Consider the following 23,528-nt stretch of genomic DNA (forward strand, 5'->3'; position numbering starts at 1 on the left):
AAACTTTCAAAATTTTTAGCAGTTATGTTAGATGTTTTCAATTAATACTTGTATTTCATGTTTATAGCATTGAAAAAAAAATCAAAGATAAGTATTGAAAACATGAAAGTTGCATATTGAAAACATTTAAAATCATTATTGAAAAAATTGAATAACTAGCTGAAAATGCTTTAGATGAGTGCCTGTTAAACTGTAGAATTTAAGATGAGTACTAAACTTTGAAAAATATGTGCTAAAAATACAAAAGATGATACTAAAAAATTCACATAAGATTTAAATTTTAACCAAAAATCATAGTCCTCTTCTGAAATTTTAAAATTATAAAATTTTTAACTGTAATTAATATTTTTAGAGTGTTCTTAAATATCTTCAAAGATAAAAGAAAGGAGGGGGGGCCAGACCAAACATGAGGTGTCCATGTCTATTGCAACACTGAAGGAACAACAGACAAAGTTTACTCCAAAATGAAGATTGGAACAAAGGATCACATGTACATCGGAAGAATATCTAAACAACCTTGTTCTTGAATTAAGGTTGGTCAATTAATCAATTTAGTTTATAAATTACAACGTTGTGTTACACATGTTTTATAATTGCCCTTTTATAACAAGTATAAAGCCATCTATGTGCGTGAATATTATTGGAGCACTCCCTCAAAAAACAAAAGAAAAGAAAAGCTTCTTCATTCGCTGCGATTGCTTTACTGTTCATCACTATAATTTGATGCGCACATGCACTTTGTTCTTTCTTCCCCCTTTTTAAAACAAGAAGGTTTCAAGCTTTTGAACAACTAATCCCAAGATCACAAGTGTCAAAGAAATTCTCTTTATTAAATAAGATCTAAGGATCGAAACTTCTGGAAGAAAAAAATTATGTTAAGAGACCTACTCTAATTGTGCTCGCTATATGCACAAATATGATCCATCAATACTAAATATAAGAGATACAGATAAATTTAATTTGTAGACTACTTATTATGGTAACCACTATTCACTGTTATAGAAAACACTTTTAATGTCACTTTTTTAGGTCTTTTTATATCACTATTTCTTATCCTTATAATATTGATTTTGTTCTTGTAGTGATATATCTACTCCCTTTTACGACTGAAAATATGGTTTGGGCTTGACGGTCCACTAGTTTAAACTTATTTTTATAAGAATTTGAGTTTGAAAAATTAAAGTTTTTTAATATAACCTTGCGTTTAAGCCTGTCCCTATAAAAATGGGCTTAAAACCCTTTCAAGCCCTTTTTTATTTTACCTCTAGAAAATAAAATATTTTTTATTTTTAAATCAAATGTAGACTTAAAAATATATGTTTATATTTTAAAATTAAAATTTTTATTATTTATTTTAAATTTTTAAACATTATAATTTATATTTTAAAAAAGAATATCTAATATTATAATATAAAAATTAAATTTTTAAAGATTAAAAAATTTTAAAAAAAAGGTTTATAGGTTCGATCCTAAGCCCAACAAGGGCTTGAAAAAATGACCAATTAGGTAACAAGGCTTTTGGGTCAAAGCTCATATGAGCCAAGCCTGCGTGCCTACTGGCTTTACTTTCTTTGATTTCTTTTAATAAAATCCTTTGATCATTTTTATAAGCCATGTTAACTATTTTTTGATGATAAGAAAATTAGTTAAATTAGTTCAATGCCTTTACAATTGTCTAAAATTATCCTTTAACTAGTGTAGCTTATTAGAAAGGGAGGGACAGTTGGCCAATAAAAAGAAAGGGAGGGACAGATAATAAAAATTCCATTAAGAGTGAAAGATACAAAGAGAATTTTTTAAAATATGTTACAAATATTTAACGAATTTTTGTAAAATATCTTGTATTAAGGACTAATAGATATGGTCTTATTAATAGGATGGGAAGGAATAATTTTTTTCGGGAAAATAAATCTACATGTTCATATAGCTTTTTTCATTTTTAAATTAGGTCCTTGTAGTTTATTTTGCTTTAATTAAGTCCTTATAGTTTGATCCATTAAATGTGTTAACCCCTGAATGTTAAAATTATTAAACATTAAGGTATAAATTTACATTCAAAATTTACACATAGGGCACCTGATATCCTAACATATTTTTACATAATGTTGCCCCAACATTTTTCAATTTAGTACAATGCCCAAACTTTAATTGAATAACACATCTCAATAAATAATTTAATTGTCTTCAAACTAATAAGATGTGTTGCTTAAAAGTAAACGATTGAGCGCTATATTTATTAATGATAGTTTGGGGGGAAAATTAGGAAAAAATGATAATAAAATTTTTCTAAATTATACAAATGATAATTTAGTCTTTTAAAATATCATAATTCCACTGAAGTCTCTAGAGACTTTTCTATCATTAATTAATTTATATAAATGATCAAATTACCCTTGTAGTAATATCAAGAATTTGATATTTGAAGTTGTGATTTATTGTTGTATTATTGTTGATAAAAAATAAATTTTTAATTATTTAAACAAAACATGTGATCATTACTTGTTATTTTCAACACTTGTAGTAATATCCAAAATTTGACTTGCGAACTTGTGATTTGCTATTGCATTATTGTGAATATAAAAAAAATTGTGATTATTTAAATAAAATTTGTGATCATTACTTGTTATTTTCAAAACTTGTAGCAATATTAGGAATTTAATATGAAAAGTTGTGATTTATTTTTGTATTGTTGCGAATATAAAAAGAAAAGTTATGATTATTTAAACAAAACTTGTAATCATTTTATTTTTAATAAGGATAATTTGATCATTTATATAAATTTATTAATGATAAAAAAGTTCTTAGAGACTTTAGTGAAATTATGACATTTTAAAAACTAAATTATCATTTGTATAATTCAAAGAGATTTTATTATCATTTTTTAAAAAAGTTATTAATTGCACATTAAAAAAAACTAAAAATATCTCATATTTTTTAACATTCTAAAATAAAAAAAATAGCTTATCTTATTTAATAGGGAAGTAATAATTATCTAATTTTTTATAGGAATGTTTATTCGGCTTTAAGCCTGTCAAACACCCAATGGCAATCCGATTGATCCAACCAAGTTGGGTTTTAAAAAGAGGAGTTTTTTGTGCAATTTTTTAAAGGAGACTTGAGGCTGTTTATAGCCCATCTAAGTTGTCAACTTTAACTATTGGAGCCCATACATAACGATGGGCCCAGGCCCAACATTCTTTTATTATCTTATCTTATCTTATATAAGACATTAAATGTTTAAAGAATGAAATAACAATAAAATTTACATTAATTGTGAGGCCCACCAACACCTTTTTAAATAAAAATTTAATTGTTTTTCCTCAACTTTTTTGTTACAATATGCTGTTATTGTACTTATTTTTTTATTTTGTTAAAAAAATTAAAGCATGTTTGACCTGAATTAGTAATACATAAAAACTATTTTTTATATTATATTTTTATGCTATTATATTAACATATTTTTTATTTATACAGTGATGGCTCCCTATTTTGTGTTATAATTAACATTTTTTTTGGTTATATTTTAAAAGTCATCAATGAAAATGAGAAGCATTTTCTTACTTTTATAAAGAGAAATTAACTAGGTGCCTCATATGAATTCATTGTAATATTTTTAATGTAATTGTTTAAAATTGTGGATATTAAAGTAAGCAAATATTTTACTCATAAATATTAATTGTTGATAGGTGGAGCATGAAAAATTAAAGCAAAAAAAAGAAAGGAGTCAAGGGAAATTGGTCTCTGATTCCAAGGCAAAAAAAAAAAAAGTTCCAGAGCATTGTCAGAATTTTTATCAAAATTGCTCATTCGTGCCATGACACTAGATGAAAGTGCAAAAACACATAGCTTCATTTTCTATGTGAAAATATCCTACAAAAACTCATTTTTTTGGATGAGGAGTAATCTTTCAACTGCTACAACTAGAGAAAACCCTAGAAGAGCAACAAGAAAAGTCTTGAAACTTAGGATTAAGAAGAAGTAGAGCAAACCTTCAGTATATCTCATTTTATCAGTGTTTTTTGTTCTTTTTTTTTTGTCTTTGTTGATGGATTCGAACCTTTTTGTTGTTGTTACAATGTTTATATCAGTTATATGTGGTTAAATCTTTTTGTTGTGGAGGACTTTAAACCTATTTAGATAAATAACCTTTAATTTACCATTTAGTTGTTAACAAATAAAGTTTTGGTTACTTGTTCTTGAGTTAATTTTTTCTTGTTTAGTGTTTGGCGATCACTAGATGAGATTTGAGCATTTGGGTTAAAGCTTGGAGGAGGAAACTTAAATTTAGAGCCAGTAATTCGACCGAGTCGAGCTTATTCAAGTCGGGCTCAATTCAGGCTAGGCTTATTAGGATCAAACTTAAAATATCCTACATTATATTAAAAACTTATATAGCTAAGCTTGACTTTAACACCTTCAGACTAGCCTGAATATCTGAAACTTTTTTTAAAAAAATTTCTCTATTTTTGAATTATTTTTAATTTTTAAATAAATCTTTTAAGCAAAAAATATTATTTTGACTTTAAAATAATAAAAAAATAATAACTTATCAACTTTGTACTTAAGTAACTCTATTACTGTTATGTTATATTATGTGTAATTTATTTCTGAATGTTTCTTAGTTTTTTAAATATTACTCTTATTATGGTCATATATAAATATTTTATATATTATTTTAATTATGGTCAAGTTGACCTCTATTCAATCAAAGTTAGACTATTAATATAAAATTATTGCCCTGATTAGTTTAAATTTTTCAATAATTTTTAGGTAAATTGTACTTTTTATTTTTAAGAATATGGGAAAAATAATGATCATTATATTATATAAAATAAAATTATTTAATTATGAGTAAAATATTATTTTTTTAGAATTATTTTTTTTCTTCAACTTTTATATTATTTAACCCCTACATATAAGGAGTATTTATTCTAGTTTGTTCTTAATTTTTAACCAAGTCTAGCTTGGGTGATAATAAAATAATTATCTAAGAATATTATTTTATTTATTATGTTTATCTAGTAATATAGTCAAGAATTCATACATATCCAAATTTTATTTTTAAAATTATTTTTAATTTAATTTTTATTTTAAAATTATTTCTCTTATTTTATAAAAAATATGAAATATATTTTTTACATACTCAAATGATGTTCAGGACTCAAAAATTTTTTTAAAAAAATAAGTGGGTCGTAAAATATAAAAATTAACATTAAAATATATTTTAAATAATATTTTGATATATTTTATTGATTAATAATAATAATAAATGAAAATTTAAATATTTTTAATTCTTTTAAAAAATAATTATCGTAATTCACTCAAATATATTGTATTTAAGTACAAAATCAAAATAAAACTTAAAGAATTAATAAATATTTATTATATTGTATGTATTTTTTAAAATATTATTTTTTATTCAAGTATTTGGGGCTAAGCCCGAACCCGATTTGGCTTGGCCTGAATTTTTATGAGCCTATTAGGGTAGCCCAAATAGGCACAAATATTAAAAAATTATTTTTTTGAGGTTGACCTTAAGGCTCCGTTTGGTTCGGGGGGAGGGGAGGGGAGGGGAGGGGCTCCTCTTCCCTCCCCTCATTTGGTTAGGAGGAGGGGAGCCCCTCCGCTCCCCTCCCCTCATTTGGTTAGGAGGAGGGGAGGGGAAATTTTTAAAATTTTCCCTCCCCTCCCCTCCAAAGCCTCCCCTCCAAATTGGGGGGGAGCTCCCCTCCCCTCCCTTCCCCCTCCTCCCCCTCCCCTTCCCTTCCCTCCTCTCCCCTCACCTCCCCTCCCCTCCCCTTCCCTCCCCTCGAACCAAACAGACCCTAAATTTTTTGGGCGGGTTAGAGTTAGCCTATCAAACTTAGCTCAAATTACTAACTCTATTTAAATTAAACCTTGAGAACTAATAGCCTAGAATTAGTTTAGCTAATTTATCATTGGAACAAGAATGTATCTAATGAACTTAGGTAATCTTCATGAGTTAGGGTATTTAATGCAATTAATTAATTAAGGTAATATTTTGATTTAATTGAATTAATTAGGGTCTTTAGTAATCAAAAGATACTTTGGATTAATTTAAATTCTTGGATTATCGAAATTGAGCTTCAAGACGATTAATGTGGTAATGAGAGGGTTAGGAAGTAAATAAGAAATTAGGACTCTAAAACATTCTTCTCTTGGTTGACGTTAGCTTGTTTGAGGATTAAAAGTTATTTTAATTGATCACTTTTAATATTTTTATTTTAATTATTCTAAAATCAATTTCAAGTTTTATTAACTTAACGTGAATGAATTTAAAACTTTAATTTCTAATCATTATTTTAATTAATTTTCTTAGGGATCAACTTTAATTTATCACTAGCTTCAATTACGACCAGTATACTTGTGATGTCTTTTAGTTTTTGTGGTCATCATATAATTTTCAAATTATCTTTTAATTTTTTCACAGGAGATAAGTTCAAAAATAAAATAAGAGATTTATATTTTTAGTATGCAGTACAAAAGTAAAAAAATTTGTACAAAAATTCGAAGTTTTTTTAATTTACCAATGGAATTCTTTTATTGGAAATAATTCACTGTTCAAAAACAGTATAATCAACAATAATTGTGGGACCCACCAATGGTTTTTTGGGAGAATTACATTGAAGTTCCACTCAAGGAAATTAATTATTATAAGTTTTATTGACAACTAAATTAAATTAATTATTGTTCATGCAATTTAGTTCAGTTGTCAATGGACTTTTCAGCAATTAATTTCTATATGCAGGACCTGATTGTAATTCTCTCTTTTTATTTTTCAAAATATAACTTTATTTTTTACATTTTTATGGTCACAATCTTTTTTCCGCTTCGTTTTAAAAAAAATTAAAGCATAATTGATCATCACTATTAACATTTACTAAAAAAATTTAATTATGATTTTATAATATCATGTAAAAAAAAGAAAAGAAATAAGTGAATTTCACTCTTATCCCGTGAGATAATCGCAAACATTCACCAAACACGTGGTTAATAAAAATACAAAAATGAAACTTGCAGTGATTGGGGTAATTTGAATTTGATCTATCCTCCTTCGAAACTCCGACCATCATATGCACAGTGATGGACCCAGAAAATTTTATTATTCGGGGCAAAATTTATAGAAGATAAATATTAATATTTTGAAATATATTTAAATTATTTATTAAATTAATAAAAAATAAAATCATGAAATTAAATACATAAGAAGCAATAAAATAGCTGATAATAGCTTAAAAAATAAAATCATCTTAATATAAGCACAAAAATATATTGTAAATGATAAAATAACTAATACCACCTTTATCACAAATTATAATACACTTTTAAGGGAGATTTAGTGTCTTAAAATATAAAAAAACTACATTTTTGAAGAAGATTTGGTGTCCTAAAATATAAAATATTTTGATAAAAATAAAGTTTTCTTAATGATAGTTTTTCAATATTACCATTTCCATTATATTTTCTTCTTAATATTCTTTCACAAATGGAGTATTAAATAAATAATATTTTTAAAAATTTACATTTTTGTTTTGAAAAAATAAAGTTGTAAAATTATTTAATGACTTTTATTGATATGTGTAATTTTGTCTTAAAGTGTTTTATAAATTAGGATAAATGGAGTAGCTATTTATATCATATTTGATTCTCTTTCTTGATGAAAAGAATCATATCCATGCTTTTTTAGAATAAATATTTTCAATATAAAGAATTAAAGATAGTTTTTCAATTTTACTTCTTATACTATTAAAAAAAAAGTGTTACTTTAAGTATGAATGAGTAGAAATTAAAAATTAAAAAAAATTTGACCTTAATATCCCTTAAAAAATAAAGATTATTTTATTTTGATAAGTAGAAAAATATTGTATAATATTTAATATATTTTTATATTTATATAATATGAACCAACATTTTTATTAGTTGCTCAAATTGATATCTGTACCTACTATAAAATTAGCAATACAAATAGCATTAGCTTCCTTGATTGGATCAGTTTTCATGCACGAAAACTAAAATTTTTAAACAAAAAACTGGAGTGCTGCGAGAGCAAAAACATTTTTGGGGGCAGAGCAAATGACAATTTTATGGAGGGGGAAAATGAAATTTTGCCCTTATTATAAACAAAAGATTTCATTGGTTTCAGCGGGGGGCAGCCGCCTCCATGAGGCTAAACATAGATCTGTCCTTGCATATACATAACAAAACATCAAGCCACTAATTGAGAGCTTGTATGATTCTAGCGTGTATTAGTGTTCTTTGACAAAAGGAAAAGGAACCACACACACACCCACCCACCCCGAGAGAGAGAGTCAAAAAGAAAAAGTTAAAAAAAGAAGTCGCAGGGAGGGCAGACACACCATATGCAATATATTCTTGAGAAAATGACAATAAAAATTTTTAAAAATATATAAATTATAATTTAATATCTTAAAATGCCATAATTTCTGTGAGGTCCCTTAAAACTTTTTTGTCATTAATGAATTTATATAAATTATTAAATTGTCCTTGTTAAAAATAAATGATTCGCAAATTTTGTTTAAATATTCACAACTTTCCTTCTTATATTCACAACAATGGAACAACAAAGCACAATTTCACATGTTAAATTCATTATTTGCTATTGCATTGTTGTGAATATAAAAATAAAATTTGTGAATATTTAAACAAAACTTGTGAATCATTTATTTTCAATGAGGATAATTTGGTAATTTATATAAATTCATTAATAACAGAAAAGTCCAAAGGGACTTCAGTTGAATTATGACATTTTGAAGGACTAAATTATTATTTATATATTTTAAAGAGATTTTGTTATTATTTTTTCTATATTCTTAAACTTAAAGAGTCTAAATGTCGCAATGCACAGTAGCAACAACATAAAAATTATAAAAAATTTTAATATTGTATTTAATAAAATAAAAATTATAAAAAAATTTAATATTAAATCTAGACTATCTTTGATACTCATCAAGGGATTAGCATCATATTACTCATCACCTTTGATGAGATTTGGACTTTTCTGGCTTGAAGCTTTTTTCTATACTATCTATGATACATTTAGATAGTCAATTTGTAAAAATTATAAAATTTTTAATATTAAATTAAATTATCTAGATTATATCTATACTATCTAAACTATATTTGAATGGTCAAACTATAAAATTAAAAAATTTGAATATTACGTTAGTCTGTCACTAAATTTGTACTGGCTAGATTGATGATGAATGAAATTATTAAAAAAAAAACTTGATAAAAATCATGCTCATCGCTTGATCAGCATTGAAGAAAATCTAAATTTAATATTAAATTTTTTATAAATTTTAATTTTAATAAATATAATATTAAAAACACTTCAAAATTAATTTAAAATGAATGACAGAGATTATTTTAAGATAAATTGAAAGACCCAGATCAGTTTTTGGGCTGATGAGCACCAAATAAATGCGAACGCAGAACATGACAACAAATATATAGAAATAATTTTCAACAATATATTCTTTCTCAAACCTGAGGAGTCTAAATCTCACGAAATGTACAGTAGTAACAACAGATCTGTTTATTCTAAAATGAAAAATGGCACAAAAGATTTTGCATATTAGAAGAACGTCTCTTAAAAGCAGAGTTGAACAAAGAAATTGGTAGTAACATTTTTAGCTTATTACGTACCCTCAAGAACGATTCAGTACTTTTTCTGTTCTCTTATCGAAGAAGACAAGAAAAAGAGAATAATAAAAAGAAAAGGAAGATTCCGGACAACATTGTAAAAGAATGAATCAATTTGCTATATAAATTAGAATGGAGCTGGTTAATCAACATTTGAGGATTAGCTCTACACTTCAGTTTCCGGGCTGCATTGATCAAAGTATACGGTTAGTTGTCTATTTTCTTGTAATTCATGAAATTTATGTAATTAATTAACATTGTTTCACTAATTTTGAATTTTTTTGTTCTATTTTTCATCTTATTCTTCCATTCCATCACTCAATATCAAACATGTAGATAGAAGTTGATGAATAAACAGAATCATCACTACCACTTATAAACTCACCAACACTCCTGCGTGCATGCATCATATTACTTATCACTACGCTGCCAAATCATAAGTGACAGTGATGAGTTTATAATCTTTCTGGTCTTAATTATAGGAGCTAGATAAGTAATTGATATAAAGATATTATTTAACTTAGTTATTCATATTAATTATTTGAAAAAAAAAGTGCGCATGCAATCAAGCGTGATAGTTTGGGAGAAAAAGGATAACAAATATGACTAAACTATAGGTCTAGGAATGTCTGGAAACCCAACTCATTTTTGGTGCAACATTTCCTTCAACTTTTAAAAATAGTGCAATCTAGCTCCTACCGTTGATAAAAATTAGCTTTGATCGTTAATTGATCAAAAAATGATAGATAAAAATATCAAAAATTATAATAAAGGACCCAAAATTATAAAAAAAAGGACCAAGAAAATTTTATTGGTTCTTTTTTGGGTAATTGGTAAGGTTTTGTCTATTATTTTTTGGTTAAATAACAGTCAAAGTTAATTTTTGTTAACATTAGAATCTGGATTGTACCATTTTTAAAAATTAAATAAAAATATTGCATAAAAAATTGAGTTTAGAGTCACAAACACTCCTAAACCTATAGTTTATGAACGAATTTGCTGTTTTATGTGCCCAAAATAAAGAATTAGAGAATATCTTTTTTTTTAATAGATTACCAATTAATATTGCATTGAAACCACTTAGTGGCTCAACCAAAGTACCATTTCTTTTGTTAGATGACTCGCTCATGAAAGTTTGTTCAATGAATGGCTAATATTATCTTAAATTCATAAAACTTTATAGACAGCTATCGAAATTCAGGGAATTTTTATCTGTTTGAAGCATTAGTTTTTTTCGGCCTTTGATAAAGAAAAAAATTATGATGTTCATTTTCTATATAAAGTATTAAAATGTGTGCATTTACTTTCTGTTTTTTCCTTCTTTCAGAACAATCTACCATATAACCCTTTTATCTTCACATACTTTAGTGAGTACGTATTATCAAAAGATGAAGACACAGAAAATGAAGATAATGGAGTCGATAGATTCTAGTCTTTCAATTGATGGCACAGAAAATGAAGAACAAGATTCCTTGATAGCTGACAAGAAGCTTCCCTTAGTTTCAAGCTGCTACATCTACCGAGTGCCACCAAAACTTCGGAAAGTGAATGAAGACGCCTACACTCCGGCCTTGGTTTCCATTGGCCCATTTCACCACAGAGACGAAAGATTGGAATCAACGAAGGAGCTCAAATTGCAGTACCTGCACAAATTTATGGAGCGGACGCACGAGAATTCAGTCGAGTATATTGAAAAATTGAGAGCTTGGGAAGGCAAGATTCGATGCTGTTATTCGGAGACCATAGCAATGGAAAGCGATGAATTTGTGAACATGATTCTAACCGATGCTTGCTTCATCATTGAGTTCTTTCTTGAGTTTAAGCATCCATTAGATAAAGACCCTTTGGCTGCAAAACCATGGCGTAGATGGTATATAATGCTAGATTTGATTTTACTTGAAAACCAGTTACCATTTTTTGTTCTTGAGGGCCTATTCAAACTAGCTTTTCCCAGTGGCTTCGGCTTTAAAAGGCTTTCGTTTGTTAAGCTTGCATACAAGAATTTCAGGACATCAGAGTTGCTGTGCTATGCAGGTGCCAAGAAAGCTCGACTCCATCTTACCTTCGAGCATTTTGAACAACAATACCTTACATGTTCTGAAGTCTATCACCTGAATGACATTCTAAGGATGTTTTACTTGCCGCATAAATTAAAAAAAGGTGAACAAAGCCAATCACCACCAGTGAAGCTTATATGTAGTGCCAGTCAACTACGTGAAGCAGGGATTAAATTTAAGGCTAAAAATCACCATGGTATGGCAGATGTGCACTATGATGATGGGGAGCTGAAAATACCATGTTTCACGATAACTGATTGGACTGAGACTATGATCAGAAATGTGATTGCATTTGAGCAGTGTCACCATCCATATGAAAGCTACGTGACTGATAACATAGTCTTCTGGGATCATCTTATAGACACTGAGAAAGATGTTGAATTGCTTGTTCAGAAGAAAATCATAAAGAACTTTCTGAGTGATAATAACGCGGTGGCTTTCATGGTTAATGGTCTCTGCAGGAATTTTGTCCCAATAAGTTCAAATCATGATTATGTCAAACTGTGTGAAGACTTGAACGACTTTTATGATAAACGTACTAACAAGTATAAAGCAATCTTTAGGCATGAATACTTGAGGACCCCATGGAAGATAGCATCTTTAGTTGCTGCAATTCTGCTGCTCTTCCTCACCTTAATCCAGGCAGTCTGTTCTGTCATCGCCTTATTTCAGAAGTAGGTCCAAAGATCTTGTACAACTCTCAAAGTTTGAATCTAATTCGTGTGATTGTTTTCTCTGTTTTTTCCCCTATAAAAGCCTATTTAGAATGGGTGAAAGGGGTTTCTTTAATTTAATTTATTTTTTCCTTTTCTTTTTTTTATTGATTGCTGATAAAATAATGGCTAATAAAATGTAAGTTATTGCAGTTTCATATATATCATCTGACTTTAAAAAAAAATTATATATTATGCTTACATGGAACATGAACGTATTGAATTACATGTTTCTATGTTTAATGGCATAGAAACATGTTGTACTAAAATAATAATAATAACAATATATCATCTGAGTTAGAGTTTAGCAAAAAAAGTGGAATCTATAAATTTAAGGAACTCAAAAGACTAACATGTTAGGTAAAAAAGCTCCTTGAACTTATAAACTTCAAATTTCTTGTAAGGCTCTAGTTCACACATAACATGCTATTTTACCTAATATGCTAGTCTTTTAGGATATATTTTCTATTTGGACTTGTGCTCATTATATTGATATTTCCATTGGTAATTTCATTGTACCATGGCATAGAGTGAATTATTATTATTATTAGTCCCAAATCTTAGGGAGCCTCATAAGAAAAAGGTTTATAAGTGTTGGCCGGATTACCAAGTGTGCCAAAGATATTGAGTTTCAATTGATAACAAAAAGGTCCCGGGCTCCATTACCACAATTCACTTGGATGTAAAAGATATGCAAGACTTAGTAGAACAAGTGTTTTGGATTATTATTGAAATGTGAAAAAATTATAAGTCAAAATTAAAGATAAAAACTAACTGATAAGCCTAAAAGCTATGAGTGCAGAATGCGAGTCTTTATTGAATGTTGACTGCCTTTCTTCTGTGCTTTGGTATCCTATTTATAGTGTCAAATTGGCGGTATTTTTTCCCTTAAGACCTAGAACATTAAGTGGAAGAATCAGGGATCCCGTGAAATTCATGGCAAGGTCTTTACTCAGTGTCTTTCATTTATGGCGACTAACCCTTCTCACCGAGATACTTGGGCATGATGACGCTGCTCTCACAGATTCTGGGATCATGTCTTTATGTGCCAATGGTCCAAGGTTTGCAACTAGCGAGATTTCAGCGTGCTCATCCTGTCATGGCTTTTTATTGAGCTCAAGGCCAACCCTTCTATTTAGATTGTTGATTAGGCTTGACTCTTCAGTCACTCAATCAAAATAGCTTTATTACCTATCCAATGCTTTGGCGAGCGATGTTTTATATTTTAACCCAAACAATACCTCTCGCGTGCCAGTAGTTGATAACATAAGCCACATGGCACATTTGAAAAACTGAAACGTCATTTCGTCTTTAAGCACCCTTTGTTAATATAAGCTTATTTCTTTTTCTAGTTATTTCTCTTACCCTTCTTGCCATTTCTTATAGTTTAAGCTTTTACGCCCCTTGCTTTGTTCATCCGCTTGCTTAAAAATGGCTTCCTCTATTGCCGCCGCCACCTCTGCTGCTCTATCTAGCACTTCTGTTGGAAGTTTACTTGATTCCTTGGTCACCATCAAGAATCCTGTTATTTCACTAGGAGGATTGAGGACGGTACATATCTTATTACTAAACTCATATTTCCTCTAGATTAGGTTCTTATTTTGATATCTCTCTATTTCTGTTTCAGGAGGACTCATCATTCCATGATTCCATCTCCTTTTAGTAAGCTTCTCACTTTTTGTTTGGCCCTTATATTTTATCAGGGGTAAAAATGCTGATTGTTTATTGTCTTTCTAGTGCCTCTCTCTAGAGCTTTTAAATCACCAACAAGAGTGATATTGAGTATCTGACGATTTCTCTCAACCTCTCTAAAGTGACTGCTCCCACTCAGCCAAATCCATGGCCGTTGACCTTAGTCCACAACCTAATTCTAGCCTGGATGACTTCACTGTTCACCGAATCATCTTGTCAAAAGCTTCAGAATTAGCCTCAATCTCCCTATGCTCGAACCAACTAGGTGAAATGCTTGAGGTAGACCCACAAGCAATAGTGAAGAGAGATAGGTCTTTATGACCTCATCCAACTTTCATTGGCGGACGTCAACATTTCGATCAACCTACTAATAGCCTTTCTGAGTCTTTGGGTGCCAGGCTATAATACCTTTATCTTCAAACTGAGTCCCATGTCGATCACGCTATGGGATGTATTCATGTATTTGGGGCTACCAATCACCAGGGAGGAGAACTTCTTTGCTATCCCTAAAAGGCATGATTCCTATATCACCCTTTCTACCAACCTGGAGAATAAGATTAGGGGTGTTGGATCCTATATGAAGATCATGGAGCTATTCTCTGATAAACCAACTAACAAGCCTGTCACCCCTATAAAGCATCTGGTTTTTATTTGGATCCTGTTGAGCTAATGGATCCTACCCCTTGGAAGAGGAAAGCCCGTGCAACTGCACCTATAGATTGCTCAGTCCCTCCTTGGTGGCAACCAACTAGCCTTGGGGATAATGTTTCTATGCCCTCTATATGATGATATAAAGAAGTCCTTAATATGCTCATCCTTTAGACAAGTTGAAGAACTTCTTTAAGTTCTTTTTTCGATAGAGCTGGTCTTGTGAAGGACCTTAAAGCCATTTAATATAGACCGCCACCTCCCTACCTGGTATAAATTCCTGGTCAATTGAAAGAACAAGCCCACCTCATTGCTAAAGGATGAGGTTTTTCTATCAACCATAACTCCCAAAAAAATGTACACTAGCTCTTCCTCCAAATCCCTAAAGGTCTATTTGGAGTCATATCACTTTCAAATGGTGGTGAGGTAGTTCGAGTTAAGCCAATGCATTTCCAGGGGACTGCCCCCAAGTTAACATAGAGCTGCTAGATTGAAAGGCCATCGATCAAATAACCGTTCTACACACTACTTAAAAGTAGTGCAAGATGAAACTAGTAGATAGAGATGCTTGCCTCCATTTTAACAAATAGTGGCCCCAGTGCTTTAGACACATTATAAAGAGCCATACCAGTAAGTATTGTTCTTTATATTTTCCTTTTTTGCTTTTTTGATGTAATCTGACCTATTTTTGAATCTTTGTGTTGATGTAATCTTTATATTTTCCACACCAGATAGGCTATAATTGAACGCAATCACATGTGTTGGTGAACTTCTTGAGGGGGAACATCGATGGTCCCATTGCTTTAAACACCTAGATGGCCCCTTCATAAGGATCCGTAGTCAAAGAGATTGAGAGGGATGATGCATCTTCTCATGTCTCGGTCCTAAAAAAGCTCGGTCCTAAGAAGAGTCACCCCTAAGCCACCCGAATAAAGGAGATGATCTTAACAAGAGAAAATAGGCTTCGTCTCCTCTATCTGAATCTAAAAGGAGGAAGAAGACATCACCCCTCCTTTTGGATCAACCTTCATCTACTCCTCCTCTAGTCGAACCCGCTCCTCTAAAGGGAAAACATTTACAAAAGCATCATCATACCATAATCCTATCAGTTAACTCCAATAAGGGTAGGATAAGTCCCCTTCACCATAAAGGGTTAAAGGCCTAGACTCCAGATCCTCAGGTGGTCACTTTTACCGCCATGCCTGAGCTAATACTAGATACTCAAGTGGTTACATCTTTTGCTATTCCTGTAATAGCTCTAGATTCTCAGGGGGTTGCCTTTGCTATAATTCCTGAGGTAATCCTCAAAGACCCTAGAAAGATCGCTCACAAGGTGGCCCTAGATGTGGTGGAAGGCATAGAAGACCCTGTGGTTGCCACTGAGGTTCGAGAAGCCATACCTGCCATAGCATTAGATGGTGATAGTAACCTAAGAGGTTTCAGGACTGCTACTACCCAAAAGGGTGTTCCCATTGCAACCTAAATAGTGACTTGAGGTTCGAGGCCAATAAGGTTTGGGAGGTTGCCTCTACCAAGGCCTTAGAGTTGGTTTTCCCTATCAGCTCAGCAGGAGGTATTGAGACTAAAGGCTCTAAAAGACCCTTAAAAGAGCCTTCAATAGTGACTGTCACCAGTCCCATAACTACTAGCACTTTAATTCTAGAGAACATGATAATCGCTTTAGCCTCCACTCAGGGTGTCTCAATATGAGGCCAGTCTGAGCCTACCACACCTAAGGTCATGTGAAGAAGTCTTTATAGTCAGCTACACACTCCACCTGTACCCTCTATTCTATAGGTAAAAAGAAAGCACTTATAGACCCAAGTTAGGTATCAATCTATTATGCTCTTTTCTCTTGTCTATTTTCTTTCTTTTTATTACTATTGCTAACTTACTTTTTTCTCTCTTTAGCTTGCTTCAATGAGGGCGATCCCAACTAACACCCTTCTAGCTTGCATCCATGTTCCTAAAATGGATGTGGTGTTGGATGCTTGGAGGGTCATTCAATTTCAACTCAGTTGAGATCCGCTTTTGCTTCTTGAGCAGAATTACAAGGAGATGATTGGGCCATAGATGCAATGGAGAAGGCTGTCCCTATGCTTGAGCTAGAGTTCCTCTGTAGCCAAGTCCTAAAATGCTACGGCATCATCAACCGCTATCATACGGAGCTCTCATTCCTTTCAGACTATTTAACAAATAGCTAATCTGTTAGGGATGAGTGTCTTGATGCCAAGGCTTGAACAACTGCTACCAATGATAGAGCCCAAGAAATCGCTCCTTGGGTGGATAATCCCCATTCACTATGGGCCAAGGTAGCTGACTTAAGGCATCAATTGACAGCTGCTGAAAAGGAGCTTGCACAGGCTAAAGAGGGTAATACGAATTCTGAGCTAGAGGTAGCTAATAAAGCATTGGACAATGCACATGCCATCTCAAAAGAAAAGCTTTGCATTATCTAATACACAGGCGTGTATCCTTATTTTGTATGGATATCATTGGCTGGGATTTTATAGATAACTTTTGAAATCATCCTGCCAATCTTGAGCTAACTCTTGTGAGATTGCACCATACTATACTGTCAAAGCATGCTGAGAAACTAAAGGATGCTTTTTTCGTTCTACCATAATTATCTTTCTAGTGAGTTTGGGTGACAACTTTAGCTCTGATGCTATTTGAGCTAGTTCATTGGCCTCCCAATTTTAAGCTCGGGAAACATGTATCAACATTACAGTGTTGAATTCTTCCAAGATCTAAGAAGCCCCAGCATAATACATAACTAAAGTTGGGCTCATACACTTTACTCATTAACTAATTGTTTGATGACCAACTGAGAATCTCCTTCTATAACTACATCGTGGATCTTCATTTCTTGAAGTATTTTGAGCCTTGTGAGTAGTGCTGTATATTCAGCCTGATTGTTAGTGCATTCAAAATCTAATTGTAGAGATAAGATGGTTTTTACTCCAGTAGGAGAAGTTATTACTATTCTGGTCCCAAATTCTTATTCGGTGCTAAACCTATCAAACTTGAGCACCTAAAGCCCCGGATCTACTAAGAATGCAGGTAATTCTCTTTTGTCTTCGGGGAGGCCGGCTGAGGGGTGATCAGCCAAGAAATTTGCTAATGCTAGGCCCTTTACTGATTTTTAGGGCAAGAATATTAATGAAAATTCTACTTGGGCCAAGCTCCACTTCCCTATATAGCTTGTCATGATTGGCTGATTAAGCATATACTTAATTAAATTAGAATTCGAGACCACATTTACAACTACATTTATTATATAATGCCTTAATTTGGTACAAGCATAATACAGTGCTAAACATGCTATCTCCACAGTTGAGTATCTAGTCTTTGCGGGAGTCAAATATTTACTTAAATAATAAACCACCTACTCACATCCCTTATCAATAGTTTGGGCTAACATACATCCTATGGACGTGGCGGTGGAAACTAAATACAATAAAAATGGGGTGTTCTCTCTTGGGGCTACTAAGACCGAGGGCCTCATCAAGTGTTCTTTAATTCTGTTAAAGACTGCCTAATGGTGTTCGATGCAGGCAAATTTCTCAGCATCTTTAAGTTTCAAAAGCTCAAAAAACTCATTCGTATTCCCTACCAGATTCAAAATGAAATGCCTGAAATAATTGACTGGGCCTAGAAACCTTTAAAGCTCTTTCTTATTGGTTAGTGCCTTTGCTTCCATAATAGCCTATGCTTTATTCCAGTCTACCTCAATCCTCTTCTGTGGATTAGGAATTCAAGGAAATTACCTACAGTTATACCAAATGCATACTTAAGCAAATTTAATTTAAGGCTTACTTCCTTCATTTAGAATAAGCTCATCCTTAAATGCTCGATATGATTGTGTGCGTTCTTCAATTTGATCATTATATCATCTATATATACCTCCAAATGTTTTTCTATCATATCATGAAAGATAACATTCATAGGCCATTAATAAGTAGCCCTAACATTTTTCAGATCGAGTGGCATGACTACCCATTCAAAAATCCCAATAGAGCCTGAGCACCTAAAAGCAGTTTTGTGAATGTCCTCTTTAGTGATAAATATTTGATTATATCTTGAGAAAAAATCCACAAGTGCTAATAATGCATTCCCGGCCCCAACAGCTATCAACTTGTTTGCAATAGGCATTGCATACACATTTTTAGGTATAGTTGAGTTTACATTTCGAAAATCTACACAAAATCATAGCTTCTCATGTTCCTTGATTACTGGGACTATGTTTGAGAGCCACTGAGTGTGTCTGTAAGGTCGTATAAATCTAGCTCGTAGGATGAGTTTGATCTCCTCTTTTACTCATAGCTCCACTTCAACTAACATCCTCCTAGTAGGTTGTTAATGCAGTCTATAATTCGACTTTATAGGAAGCTTGTGTTCAACCAACTATCTCACTAGCCCTGGCATTTCATTATAATCCCACGTAAAGCAATCCTTGAATTCCTGTAACACTTTCTTAAAGGCATTCTTTTGTTCTTCATTCAATAGTGATCTAACAAAGGTGATCCTCGATTCTTCTGGAAACCTGAGGTTTACTTCTTCCAGTGAATCTCGCACCTCTGGGGTTATGTATTCAAACTTTAAAGGTACAGGATCTAGCTCATGCAGTTGCATTATTTCTTGGGTTTCATCTTCATATATGACCTCGATCCCAAGAGTCTTGGGTTCGTAGTCTTCCAATCTCTCTTACATATTATGCAACCATAATTTATGAATGGTCGCGGCTACCACAACCTTTGTGTAGTCTAACTTAATCATCCATCAATTCTATGATGGTTTCATACCTCTATAATGTTAAAGGCACGATAGCACGCATTTTTGTTTTATATGGAAGGGCTCTGTTTAGATCCTCTTGTGCCCTTTGAAATGTGAACAGACCCACTTTAACATCATAGTACCTTACATCCACAAAGTCAGTGAGCATTATAAAGGGTTTATCCTCATTGCAGACTATTTCTACCTCTTTCGCTTTTCATATAAGAAGCATTTAGTGTAAGGAAGAAGGTACGCACTCATTGGCATGAATTCAGTCTCGATCTAGCATGGCTTGATATTATATTATTGTGCTAATCATGAAAAAAGCTGTTAGAGAGGATTTTATCCTGACATTAACCTGCAATGGTAATACACTAAAGACCTTAAAAGCAATCATGGTGAATCTTATTATAGACATCTCTGTTGGCATCAGGTCTCGCTCTTCTCACCCCATTTTAAGCATCATGTGGGCTAGCAGTATATTTATTGCTGAGCTATTGTCCACTAGTACCTTGGTCATCAGCTTCTCATTGAAGTATGCCTTAATGTACAAAGGCTTCAGGTACTGATTCATCTTAACACTTGGCTTTTCTAGGATAGCTCGTTTAGGCTTTCCTTCTATAGCTTGTAGAGTAACCTAGCAAACGAGCTCCACTACCTTCCCCTTCTATATCTACATCTTTTCTAATTCAGGTTCTTATCCTCCTTAGGTTCCATCTAGCAATATCGATATGGACTCGTGTACATTGCCACGAAGTTGTCTTGCTCAGACCCATCTTAAGTCGTACTAGTGGCAGACCAAAATTGGAAAGGTAGCATTAATAAAACCATGCAGCAGAGATTAAGAGGCATCTCCCTGACGTGAATGGTCCCATTATACTAGTTTTTCATTCTCGCTCCCCTTATCCTGATCCTTGATAAACTTCCTCTTGAACTTGTTAGTTTTTTGTACGTCAAAGCCTTCGTACACCTCAGCCTTCTACTGCTTAAAGTATCTTTGTGCGGCCTGCTTTTACTGAAGACGTCATTTATGAGTTCTAGTAAAGGCAGCTAGGAACTTTTGTGCCTCATGATTCTTTACTTCAAAGGTGGCATGTTACCAGGTGGTGTAACAAACTTGCTCGAACTCTTAGCGACCTTTAGTTTTGAAGGAATCTTTGTGGCGCTTTCTGATGGTGTTAATAGCAAAACATTAGGGCCTACATCCCAACCCAATGGTGTCCTTGTGAAAGGTTCACTTGCTCTTGACGATGTTGAGTACTTGACAAAGTAGTCGAATTTACCAGATAACTCTTCTAGATGATCCCAGACCACTTTAAACCCATCTAGTTCCATCATAAACAACCCCTCCAAACCAACCTTTAGTTTTAAAGGAAGTTTATAGTACTTTCTGATAGTGTTAATGGCAAACTATCGGGGCCTACATCCTAACCCGACAGTGTCCCTGTGAAAAGTTCACCTGCTCCTGACGGTGCTAAGTACTTGATGAAGCAGTTAAATTTGCTAGATGGCTCTCCTAAATGATCCTAGACTAGTTTAAACCCATTCAGTTCCATCATAAGCAATCCCCCTAGACTAATGTCCCATTTTGAGGGTCATTTACTATTCTACTTTTTTGTCTGCTGGTTATCAATCTTTAAACTGCCCGTAGTTTCTCCCAGGCGGTCCCAAACCACCTTAGATCTGTTCAAGCTTCTCATGTTTTGACCTTCTAGGACAATGTCCCATCTTGAGGAGCTGTTCCTGTTTGATCGACCCATAGGTTCCTTCAAGTGATTCCATAATGTTCTCAAGCTCTCTTGAGTTGCATCTCCCTTGGTCCAGGCATTCTAAGGCCTCCCATCTTTTTGCCTACCATTATTTCTCCAGGTTCACCATCTGTTGGAGTTTATCTCCATTATGTTTACTGTGGCAAATGGCGAAAATGGATCCTCATCTACAACCGTAGATTTCTCCTTCGAGAACTTAAGGACCCCTTTATTGATTCGGTTTTGGATGATGTTCTCAAAGCCCCAACAAGACTTAGTGTTGTGACTCCATGAGTGATAGTATTTGTAGTGCTCCTTCCCTCTCTGCTCCTCTTTTAAAGGAATCTTGTGGTTAGCAGGCAGCGAGATGAAGTTCTCCTTGAGTAAGAAATCAAAGATCTCCTCTGTTTTAGTAGTGTCGAAGGTGACTGCATTAGGCCTTTTAGGAGTCTCCTCGGCCTTCCTTATTAGGGCCGAGCACATAATTTCTTGGTTTGTTTTTTATCGATTTAAATTGAAACAGAAACATGTCAAATAAATAATGTGCCAAAGTGGAGGTTAATTAGTGATATGATGCAAATATATAGTAATTTAAATTTGATTTGCACTTCGCAGACCAGGGATGAATATGACCAAATATTGACTCAATATTTGACAGCTTGTATTGAACAATTTAGCACGTGTACTTTGCTTATTTGTCAAAAAATGAAAAAGAGAAAGAGAAAGGAGAAAGAGAAAAGACATTTAAGGACCTTAAGAATATTAATTTACCAATGACAATTAAGTTTAACAAAAAGGATTAGTCCTCCATAATATGACAAACTAATATTTGAATTCCCACTAAAAGAGATATCCACACAATTAGTGACTAATCATACCTCAAATAAAATTGTTTCCAATAAGAGGATATGCCTATGAACAATCAAAAAATGACCTTCAAATATTGAAATTTCAAAGAAAAAAGGGTTAAGGTCCTTGGCTGAAATCAATTTTTTTCTAATTTTTCCAGTAGTTTTGATCTTACAAACTTTCAATAGTTATTTTTAGCATATTTAATATTAGTATTCAGTTTTCCAATTTTTTAGCAGTTATATGTTAGATGATTTTAATATTCGTATTTCATGTTTACAGTATTTAAAAGAATAAAAATTAAGTATTGAAAACGTGGAAGTTATGCATTAAAAACATTTAAAAATACAATGGAAGAAATTGAAAAACTAGTTGAAAATGCTTAAGATAAGTTCTTAAACAGTGAAAGATGATTAGTAAAAATCTGAAAAACATATACTAAAAATATAGAAGATAAGTACTGAAAAAATTCACATAAAATATTTTAATTTTAACCAAAAATCATGGTCATCTTTTGAAATTTTAAAAATTTAGAATTTTTAACTGTGATTAATATTTTTATAGTGTCCTTAAATATCATATTTTTTAAAGAGGAAAGAAAGGAATATCTATCCACACACACACACAGAGAGAGAGAGAGAGAGCAAACATGAGGAGTCTATGTCTATTGCAACAGACAAAGTTCACTCCAAAATGAAGATTGGCACAAAGGATCTCTTCAGTGCTTCATTTTTTTTTCCTTGTCAAAGAAGAAGAGAAAATTGGAAATAAAAAGAGAAGATTCTAAACAACCTAGTTCATGAATTAAGGTTGGTCGGTTAATCAATTTAGTTTATGAATTAGAATGTCATGTTATACATGTTTTATAATAGCCTTTATATAACAAGTGTATATAAAGCCATTTATGTGCGTGAATATCATTGGGGCGCTCCCTAAAAAAAAAAAACCAACAGAAAAGAAAATTAAAGTTTCTTCATTTGTATTAAAAACATCTAAAAATACTACAGAAAAATTTGAAAAAATGGCTGAAAATGCTTAAGCTAAGCGCTTAAACCGTGAAAGATAAGCATTAAAAATTTGAAAAAATATACACTAAAAATATAGAATGAGTACTAAAAATTCACAGAAGAGATTTTAATTTTAACCAAAAATCATAGTCCTCTTTTGAAATTTTAAAAGTTTAGAATTATTTACTGTAATTAATATTTTCATAGTGCCCTTAAATATCATTTTTCAAAGAGAAAAGAAAGGAATATATATATATATATATATATAGAGAGAGAGAGAGAGAGAGAGAGAGCATGAGGTGTCCATGTCTATTGCAACACTGAAGCAACAACAGACAAAGTTTACTCCAAAAT

At 32.1% G+C, this 23,528-nt stretch overlaps 1 protein-coding gene across 1 annotated transcript; it reads left to right on the forward strand.

Annotated features, from left to right (window-relative positions):
- The first annotated feature begins 11,028 nt into the window (after positions 1-11,028).
- On the forward strand, positions 11,029-12,419 carry LOC129290026 (UPF0481 protein At3g47200-like). The gene has a single exon (XM_054926749.1). The coding sequence runs from the start codon at positions 11,073-11,075 to the stop codon at positions 12,417-12,419; it is 1,347 nt and encodes a 448-aa protein (XP_054782724.1). The 5' UTR covers positions 11,029-11,072.
- Positions 12,420-23,528: the final 11,109 nt, after the last annotated feature.

This window comes from Prosopis cineraria, unplaced genomic scaffold (assembly GCF_029017545.1).
Source record: "Prosopis cineraria cultivar Desert tree isolate PC_DT_omini unplaced genomic scaffold, ASM2901754v1 PC13, whole genome shotgun sequence".
Lineage (NCBI taxonomy): Eukaryota > Viridiplantae > Streptophyta > Magnoliopsida > Fabales > Fabaceae > Prosopis > Prosopis cineraria.

Coding starts and splice junctions, on each gene's coding strand:
- LOC129290026 (XM_054926749.1), top strand. CDS start 11,073: ATGAAGACACAGAAAATGAAGATAATGGAGTCGATAGATTCTAGTCTT.